At 30.2% G+C, this 10,562-nt stretch overlaps 1 protein-coding gene across 1 annotated transcript; it reads left to right on the top strand.

Annotated features, from left to right (window-relative positions):
• Positions 1–3,016: 3,016 nt before the first annotated feature.
• LOC133188666 (uncharacterized) lies at positions 3,017–8,985 on the top strand. The gene is made up of 5 exons (XM_061324169.1): positions 3,017–3,151; positions 3,383–3,506; positions 3,675–3,767; positions 7,157–7,222; positions 8,225–8,985. Exons 1-5 carry the CDS (start codon positions 3,017–3,019, stop codon positions 8,983–8,985), a joined length of 1,179 nt encoding a protein of 392 aa, XP_061180153.1.
• Positions 8,986–10,562: the final 1,577 nt, after the last annotated feature.

Here is a 10,562-nt window from a genome sequence, read left to right as displayed (position 1 = left end):
AAATGTCTGCTAATGTCACAACATTTCAGTGATAGAGGCTCTGCATCGAGGGAGGCCTCTGAACAGATCATTATAAACACCTGTAAGAACACTCTCATTGTCGACACAGCATGAGGCCACATTCCATTGATCGTGCTAGGTCTTCACACCAGCAGGATAGTGCAGCTGGCTGACGGTTTATAGGACAATCTATTAGAAGCATGCTTCGTGCCCCTTTGCTAATTTCTTAATTAACAGTTTGTGTGTTTGTACGCAATACTATTTTTCTCTTAAAGCTTTCTAAAATTGTATATTTAAATTGACAATATGTGATTTAAGTATAAAAAAATAAATGAATAGAAAGAAATAGGTATATTTATGAAGATATGCTATTATTTTTTTAATAGAGAAGAACAGTGGTGGATCATAGGGTCATTCATGTACAAAGGCATACAACTTGCACATGTTGAATCTCCTTGTCTTATTTTCAAGTGATAATAATTTGAGACTATTTTCATCCTTATGATCCCACTTTTCTGTTTAATTTATCTCGGGTGGAAAACAAATAGAGAAACGCAGTAAAATTTTCAGTATATATACCAAAAGCAAGCAAACATTACCAAATTTTGCTGAGAATATTTATGTCTAATATAAACAATTCTCGACTTCTAAAACTATAGAATAATTTGTCTATGTGATCATAATTATAGTATTAGAATAGCAATGCTAACCCATTTACAATATAATTCATTTTTGAGAGGTAAAGTTCACGCTATCTTACACACCCTTTCCACTCTCCCAGAATTTACACAAAAAAATCAAGTACCCAATAGTTGTTTTTCTTTCTAGACACTTTGCGAAGGAGGTAAAAACATAGATACACCTTACTTATATTATATAGTCTGCTTTTTTGGCAATATTTGATAAACTTATACTGAGACGGAAATTAAACGTTTTCAAATGACATGAACCATTAAACATACATGTACGCAACATGACACTTCCTGGTTCATATAATCTGTAAGGATTAAGTTGATAAGAGGATAAAAGGAATTAAGCGTATCTTTAAGCGAAAACAAAAATATTTTGGCAAATGATAAAATTAAATTTCAATATAGGAAAATAGCATAATTAGAACTCTTTCTATATCACATTTCTGGAAAAAAAAGGCCCATACACTTACACACAGAGAGAGAAAGAGAGAGAGGGAGAGAGAGAAGGAGAAATTATACGTCCAATTAACTGTTTAACATGTGTACGTGTAAAATTTAAAGTAGAAACAATTTTTATCTTTTCGATATTCAGTTTTACTTTATTTACTTCTTCGACTCCCTCCGGGAAAAAGGAATATGAGGTTCTATTAATACGTTATTTTCCTTTTAATGAGCAATCTGGCTTCTTTTAATTTGCGTCTAAGCTTTCTTTTAGTAGATTTTTCAACCTTTACAAACTGTGTTTTCACGTAGAAATTGCAGTATTAACATATTTCAGAAAAATAACATGATTTTGAGAGCTCTTCGCTTTCTTTCACTTCATATACTTTTAATATGAAAATTTTCATTTTTAGGCTGCTTGCATCCTCCCCATCAATTGCAGCAATGTCTATTTTTGGCAAATTCATACAAAAAAAAATTATATCTAAGTTAGTGAGAGAGACCTATCCGCATTCCCTTACAAATCGGATTATTAACATTTGACGGTCTATACCTTTTTTTTTTGCTTGTCAATTCTTTTGGTTCCCCCCCCCCCCATCCCCCCCCCCCACAATACCCATTTTTTTAATTCAAAGAAGTTGCTATTGGCCTGTTATACATGTAAGTGATGTATTTTTCTAGTTCTTTTTGATACAATAACAGGTTAAACTAGTGTTGGTTAACAATTCGCAAAGGATTGAACATGTTGAAGTAATCAATTTAATCTAACAATTCACTTTTAGCCCCAATGATCTAATCTGATTTCCTGTTTACACTAGAAGGAGAGTGTATAGAAAATCTTACAGATTGCAATTTTGCTGTAACAAGTATCACACTAAGAACAACGAGTTCTCCTGTTTCTTATTGGTCTTTATTTCATACGAATTTTAAATAAACAGTTAAGAGTGAGTAGAAGAAAAAAAATCTCGCTCTGTTCCTATATATCTGCACTCTCTTGATATTTAAAACAAACCAAAAAAAAAAAATAAAATAAATAAATAAAATAAATAAATAAAAATTTGCACTAATATTTCTTCGGATAAGACAGAATCTTTATAGTTTTAAAAAATTTGGCTTCCATATTATGTATATATATATATATATATATATATATATATATATATATATATATATATATATATATATATATATATATATATATATGGAATATTTCATATCAAATTTCACTTCTTTATGAGATGTATAAATTGTCTTACCGAGTGCAGTATAATTTATTGTACACAAATCATGCGCGCCAATAGATTTCGTAAATGGAAGAAACAAATTAAGATTCTCTTTGTAAGCATGATTTGAACTCTGCTATTCATAGTGGTTGCTGTCTTCTGAGAAAATTAGTGTTTTACTACTAGTAGCAGTTTATTCACAATATAACCGATACAGCCCATCAGTATATTCATGTAATACATGTAATAGCATATAACTATGATATATTTTACAATCATTTAGACTCTCAAAGAGTCTAAAATTGAGTGACCCACATCATATGCTTACACAATAAAAATGCATTAGGCCGTTTTTTGTATCGATCTACAGATGAAAGTAAATTAATATTAAAGTGTAGCTTTCAAATGTATGTTTTATTTCATATTTGAAAAAGCATTTTTTTTTAATGTGAATAATTCCTCCTGAGCTTATATTATGTAACTTGATATCTTAAACCAATGGGATATGGGGTGTGGCGTGTAACAACAGGGCCGCGCATGATACAGTCTACAGTAGGTACATAAGTATTTAGTTCTTCTTATCACCGACACACTCAAATAGGAAACAGAGACTGATACATGTAACAACGAAATTTCAAATCTTAAACTACTATCTGAATGATGACAGATTTTTGGGATATCGTGTATGATATAGAGGAAAGGGACTTGTGCCTTGTTTTAAAGGATGGCGAAAACTGGAAAAATGAAGGGAAAATAAAGGAGATAAAGACAACAAACGAAGTCGGTGTCGTTATGGTAAGACTTATAATTTCTTCATTTTTAATACTTTTTGTTTAGATGATAAGCATTATCACCATAATTATGAAATAAATTTATGGGGTACGTGTGCTGGAATGAATTTGAAATTCAGGGGTGAAATTTCAGAATGTCTTCTGTCTAATCAATAAGTAACGATTCTCATCAAAGATAAAACTTGGTAAGGATGTTGAAAGTGTACTTAAGAAATTGTTGGTTATTGAATTGCAGGTTGTGTTATCTACGGGTCATCGGAGGTGTAAATTAGACAGTTTAAATCAAAACAACCCAAAGTTCAGAGGGACATCAAAATCCAGAACCAAATTTTTGGAAGCTTGGAAGAAATTTGTTGCAGGTAAGCCTTTGATTTTTTTTATTCTCGGTTAAAAATAACTAAATAACAAAGTTTTTTACGATCTTGATTTATAGTCTCCCGATTAAATAAAAAAAATGCGGAGAAGGGGCAGGGAAATAAAAAATGAGATTTGAATGTAATTGGTTTTTACAACTTTTTTTTATCAAGAGTTTCCCGAAAGACAACAGAATCAAAGGACAGAAGAGAGCGAAGACACAACTTGTGATCAAAATGTAAATCAAGCAGAGTCATCTAGTGAAGGTAAATTTTGAAGCATGAAATATGTGGAGATAACGAACACTATTCGAGCTCAGAAGTCCATTAAACAGTACAAAAAATACATATCTCGCCCTTTCCAAGTTTTTCCTCTTACTTCCTTGTTTAAAAGAAAAGTACTTATTAAATTTACCTTTGGCATTAATTATGTATTTAATTTAAGGAAACCAAATTAATGAAATAAGTATGCGGATATACTAACATATCTATTACATAGAAAAAAATCTAGTAAACCAATTCTCTGATTCGGGATACGTATGTAAATACACGAGAAATTCTCCATACTTCATACGATATATTTCTTGTCATATCCAGGGTTCGAAATAAACTTTTGTAAGCACTAGTCAATTTTCACTAGTCCGTAAAGCATTTGACTAGTCCGCCTTCTGTCTTACGATAATGACAACATACCGATACCCCTACCTTGTGACTTTAAAACACCCCTCTCCTGCAACCCGAAGTAATTTTATGAGTTTAAATTAAATTTTGGAATACAGAATTAAATTATAATTAATCTAGAGCTACAGGAAAAACAAATTTTGCAAGGTATCAAAAAAAAAAAAATTATTTAAATCATAATAAAAAAAATATTGAAACATAACAGTGAAATACGTTTTAAAACACCCATCCCCCACCTCACCCCCGGAAATGTTTATATACGGAGTAACATAAAGTGTCAAAAACAATTAAAACAATGAATGCATATTTTTATAATTGTATCATTAAGAGAGAGAGAGAAAAAAAAGAATGGAGAAAAAGGTTGATTAACATTTTATTGTGCATTGCTGGTATTAGTTTCACCCTTGACCTAATTATGTCCGTAACATCACAGATTGACAACTATGAGCAGTGTGTTATTAAATAATTTTTTAAATAATGTTTTGTGCCATTATAAATCATCTGTGATCATTTACAAGCAAATGAATTTCAACACTAAATTTTTATTGCCTTAATTAAGATACGATATTTCCATGTTGATTTCTAACTCGAGAAAAAAAATATTTTATTGATTATAGTGATATTATCACTATAATCAATAATTTTTTTTAATTTATTTTTTTTTTTTTTTATTTTTTTTTTATTATTATTATTTTTTTACAATAATTTTGATATTTGTAATTTGTTTGACATTTGAAAGAATAATGTATCAAGATTTTTTCTTGAAAGGTTTTTTGGTTGTTTCTCTCTATGTTTCTCTTCTTTCCAAAAAAGTAGGAAAATCCATGATTTTTAAGTCCAGGGTAACATTAAATTCAATGTTAATGTGGTAAGCGGATACGTTGGAACAATTTCGATAGATCTATCTATATGTTTCTTCTCATGTGTATATTTTGTAAAAAATCCGATGATTAAAAATTTATTAGTTAAATAAAAAAAATTAAAAATTAAATTAAGTATTGAACTATCATTTATGAAAAGAAAAAAAAATCAGGAAATTAAGTGGGATTAACCCGGAGATCGATCCCGAACACAAAAGCAGTTCAGCGTCACTTGGCTATGCACACAATTAAGATTTGTATGCATAGCCCCATAAAATAACTAAATTATATAATCATTTTTTGATAAAAAGACCAAGTTAAAAAAGATTTCAATATATATAATATGATATCAAAAGAGCATAACCTATTCAAAATTTCTCTAATTACATATATTAGCTCAAACACATTTTAATTTTTTCAATGCTCACTTTATACATGTAGTTTTCGATAAATTTCAAGTAATATACGTGAATGTTATTTATTTTGTTTGAGATACTTATGACCATTTTTGCCAGATTTTTAATATATTTTTGTTCATAGGTAAATTTATTTGATGTCATAAAATATTGAAATATTATGAATATTTGTAAATACGAAACATTGAAGGCTGTAAAGTATACTAAGTGCCCTTAATATTTTTAAGGTTAACATGTATCCTCTTCAGAATTTTATAACAAACAAAGTTTTCTATAGAGCTTTTTTAAACGATTTACATAATACATGTATGTCATAGAGTTTTCCTTTTAAAACTAACTTAATATGTGAGGAAACAAGAAGAGTTCAATCTACATGTAGTTTAATAAACACAAATCTAAGTCCATAAATTAATCTCTTTGCTAAATAAATCCAGTGTCAACAATTTAAACTGTAGCTGGGACAAGAATTTATTTTAAGTACATTTTAGGATATATTCGCTGCTTTTTAAAATTATAAAGTTATAAAAAACAAAAATCTAAACATTAATAGTTAATGCAAGACGCATGTAGTTTTCATTCTGAATTAAGACAGAGAGGTTTAGTATGCGTTGAAAATAAACATCTGATCTATTACTTAGTATAAGTGATATGGATCTTCGACAAGTGTTTATATGACAAGCTTCCTTCCTGCGGTTTTTCTCAACATACATGAATGATGGATTTGAGAATTGTCACTTGGAATGGATATTGTAATAAAAATGATTTGGTGTCAGACAGTAAGGCTTGTTGGTCAAATCGTTCTATAGAAAATTAAAAAAAAATCTGATATCTCGATCTTGGAAACTTTCTTAACTATCAATTAGAGACCATGGGTATTGATGATAATATCCTAAATAATATCCCAAAACAAGCCAGAGCATTAAACCTTATGTCATTATTTATACATTACATAAGGTATACCAAAACAACAGAAATGGAGCTGGTCAAGTCAACATGTGTCGAAAATCCTTATTAAATAAACCAATGGATGGAATAAATTCAATGCATTCCATAATTCTCCCAACCTTTAGAATTTAAGTCTATACATATTCATAACTTACAGACGTTTGATTAATTCATTTTTACAAAAATATGTAAGTGAAAGATAGATAGTGAAATTCAATTTTATTTTAATAAAATGCAAAGATGTTAGCGCATTTGTTTATTTTTTGTTTTTTTTTAACATTTCATAATTATCCAAACTTCTCACATTTGATGTTTTATAGCTTTTTATGTAGCTTTTTTTTCAAAAGCACGGTATATATTTTTTTTTTACATCCAATTACATGCGGATGAAATTTCACTTGCGGAGGGAGTGCACAACCAAATATTTTAATTTTAATCCCCCAGTCACATTTCCAAAAACGACAAACGGACGAAGTCCTGCCCGATTTTACATCTTTTTCGTCGGCCAACCAGTTTTGTGTTCAGTAATATTTTTTCTGCGTCGCTTGCCGATTTCTTTAATTGAATCAGTTATTGAATAATGAAAAATAATTATAATGAATAATGATAATATGAATGAATTATATGTCAGAAGAAATAACGAACAACAGTTAAGCTTAGTTTTTTTCTATAATTATTGTGCAACTGATTTCTTATCAATCAACAAAGTATTTTTTTTTTAATGAAACTTAAAAGGTTTTTAATTTTGTTTCAGATTTTTCCAGTCATCTTACAACGAGCTCAAGTGACACTGAATTAGAACTAGAGAGAAAACTTATTGGTGAGTGTAAAAAAATGTGTATATATTTTACAAAGGTTAAAATGTTTTTCCCTTTTCCCTTTTGTTTTTTCACTTTATTGCAGTTTTTGTTTCTAAATGGAACACTGAGATCTAGTCAGATTTATGAAAATAATAATTAAAAAAAAAAATGAAGTGATCGAAGTTTTTTAAGAGTTCAATTGAGGTCAAAAGGTGGGAGATAAACCCTTAACTTTTCTTTACTTTTGGAGGTGTGGGGTAAATTGAGAACTTTCAGATTTAAACAGATGTATTCTTATCCCTATTCAAAATATTGAAATTTTTTTTCACATTATGTAATCTTATTTGTGAATTTACAAACCCAGACTTTAAATAAATAAATAAAAAGTCTCGAATTTTGAAAAAATCTAACAATATGATGTTGGCTAAAACTAAAATCTAAGTCCAGAATTTTTGTTTTATAAAAGTTTTTTTCAAAGTGCGATAAGTGTATCCATGGTTAAAAAAATGTTGATGAACACTCTAAACACAATTTGAAAAAAAAAATCTATTTGGACAAAGTTTTTCCCCCAAAATTTAACGCACTTTGCAATTTTTTTCTTAGTGCGTTGATTCCATCCCAATTTAACGCACTTTGAAAAAAAATCAAAGTGAGTAATTTTTTTTTTTTCAAAGTGCGACGCCAAAGAAGTGGATATATTTGACAGCTTAACAATTATTTATAGTTTATATATCGCATGCTCATTAGTATATGTGATCAGTCTTTTCATTAATATCAACTTTAAAGAATACTGCTGGAACATCTTTCTTTGACCTAGATAAATGAATTAGTAGAGCATAATCAAATTCTCAACATTAAATTGACTTCATGAAACATTAATTTCCTTTTTGGTTAAATTTTTATATATTTGATCTGACTTTATCCTGTGCAGAATATAGAGGTAGAAGTTTTTCATATTTAATAGAAATAAGTTTCTGTTTATTTATTTCTGAGCATTTATCAGCTTTGTACTTCTTTTACAGGTCGTTGCGTTGAGGTTCATGTTAAGAACCTTGTGGCTCCACATCCATCGAGATGCTTAAGGAACGTAGATAGAAAGCATGTTGATGCTTTGAAAGAGTCGTTCAAAATGAGACCAGAACACAATATTATTTTCTTTGGGATTGTTTTCAAAGAAAATATTGACCTGAAGGAATTGTACAAGAGTGGTTCACCTGAAATCGAAACTATTGGTGGCAATCATTCAAGAATAGCTCTTCAGGAGCTATTTGATGAAGGGTTATTGAAGACACCGAGAATATACATAAATCTGTATAAAAACCTGACTGACACTGAGGCCCTTAAACTTGGCTTCGACCACAATGTTTGTCACGAATTGGGGAAACCTACCTCAGCATCAGAAATGCTATTTCTCTTCAGAAGAGAACTTCTGAAGAAATTGACAGAAGAAGAACTGCCCACACCCAAGGCGTCCAAAATAAAAATGTGGAAGGAGACATGTGCATCGATACTAGGGATAAAAAAAACAAAACTGCATAATGTATACCATTGTATGTTAGCATTATGTATGTCTTCTAAGGAGGGTTGGAAACTCATTGAAGATTTTGTGTCTTCGTGGAAGTCCAATGAACTTAAAAAAAAACCGAAAGGGGAGATCAAGAAGACCCACTTCACCAAAATGAGTGGGGCAGCAGAGAAAGATAGAAATTCCTTGCTTGTCCAGTTGGTGGAGGGGAAAATTGATTGGGAGGAATTCAACAGGAGCTGCACCTCCAAAAAGTAAGCATAATCTTTTGTATGAAGACTTAATGGATGTGCATGTATGTGTTGATAAGTAAATACATTATAAGTTTTGATGTATGTTTTAATACACATTTAGGAAACAATCTGATTAAAAAAATTATTCAGTAATAGTACAAACTGGATAACTTAAAAGTAACCTGAACACAGTTGTAATGCCGTTTTGTAACAGTTTTGTATTTCTTTTTTATCTAAAATTAAACAAAACTGTTTACAAAATTGAATAAACGTGAAAGTCTTTATTTATTAACAAGGACTTGTGTGTTCAATTCATGACCAAGGGGGTACATAGATCAAGGTAGGGTCACACATCCCCTTTTCCAGAACAGCAAAGCCATGAATAGTGATATTGATATGGAATCATCCTAAGGTTATGTAAATTCAAATTTGTTCAAATCATGACCCCTGAGGGCTAGGGTGGGGCCACAATAGCCGATATATATATATATATATATATATATATATATATATATATATATATATATATATATATATATATATATATATATATATATATATGATTTTGTTTATTGAAGCATTCTCAGGTATTTTAAATTCAAGATTTTTCAAATCATGACCTTGAGGGGTAGGGAGGGGCAATCATTGGTGATCAGAGTTTTACACTAGAATGCATAGGACAAATCTTTAAATCTTAGAATAGCATATCCTTTATTAATCATAATATTTCAGAAGTATCCTCAGAAAAGGTATATTTGAATTTGATCAAATCATATCCCCATGGGGATAGGGCTGGGCCATAATGGAAGATCAAATATGTATTAAAAAAGTCTTCTAAAGCCATGATCAGTCAATGCAATATGAAAACATTCTCAGTTAGTGTAGATTCAAATGTGAATAAATTTGCCCACTCCCTTTTTTCCGCGGGGAGGGGTATTTGTAATCACCTTTATATTTAACCTTTCTTTTTTTTTAACTGATTTCTGCCTTTTCCTAGCCAATGTGCTCAGGTGAGCAAATGGCCAGTGGGGCTCGTGTTAAAAAAACCTATGACATATTTCTTTGAAAATTTAATTTTCCTTATATGAATTTCTAAGGTTAGATTACGACCCACTAAGTCATTGTCTGAGCTGAGAGGGTAAAGATCCTTTTAAATCTTTATTTTAAAAATCAAGAGGGTTAAGATGACTTAGATGAGCGATATGGCGTTGGGCCTCTTGTGAAAAGTTAATATTTTTTTCATAACTAACATTCAAAATCATGAACTTAAAACCTACTTAAGAATGACAACAACTAAATGCACAGGGAATTCCAGATATTACTTGTTCGTTATCAAGATAAGAGATAATTTAATCACTTTACTTTCAAATTTCTACAGAAAGACATCAAAGGCAACCACAAAGACGGTGGAAGGTGAAAAAGGAGAAACGCCAACGCCAAATGAAGGAACCTCTGACGATGTGTCAAATGAGAGTGAAATAAAGGTCGTGTCAGATGAGAGTAAAACAGAAGTTGAACATCCCAACGAAGAAAAAGATCTTGAAAGAAGAATAAAAGATTTACAACGGACTGAAGAAAGCTTGAGAAAAGAAATTACAGATC

This window comes from Saccostrea echinata, unplaced genomic scaffold (assembly GCF_033153115.1).
Source record: "Saccostrea echinata isolate AGI-Se365-2 ecotype Australia unplaced genomic scaffold, CSIRO_AGI_Sech_v1 ptg000016l, whole genome shotgun sequence".
Classification (NCBI taxonomy): Eukaryota; Metazoa; Mollusca; class Bivalvia; order Ostreida; family Ostreidae; genus Saccostrea; species Saccostrea echinata.
This window is presented reverse-complemented; position numbering and strand designations above follow the sequence as displayed.

Coding starts and splice junctions, on each gene's coding strand:
- LOC133188666 (XM_061324169.1), top strand. CDS start 3,017: ATGACAGATTTTTGGGATATCGTGTATGATATAGAGGAAAGGGACTTG. Junction 3,152..3,382: donor ACGAAGTCGGTGTCGTTATG/GTAAGACTTATA, acceptor ATTGAATTGCAG/GTTGTGTTATCTACGGGTCA. Junction 3,768..7,156: donor AGCAGAGTCATCTAGTGAAG/GTAAATTTTGAA, acceptor ATTTTGTTTCAG/ATTTTTCCAGTCATCTTACA.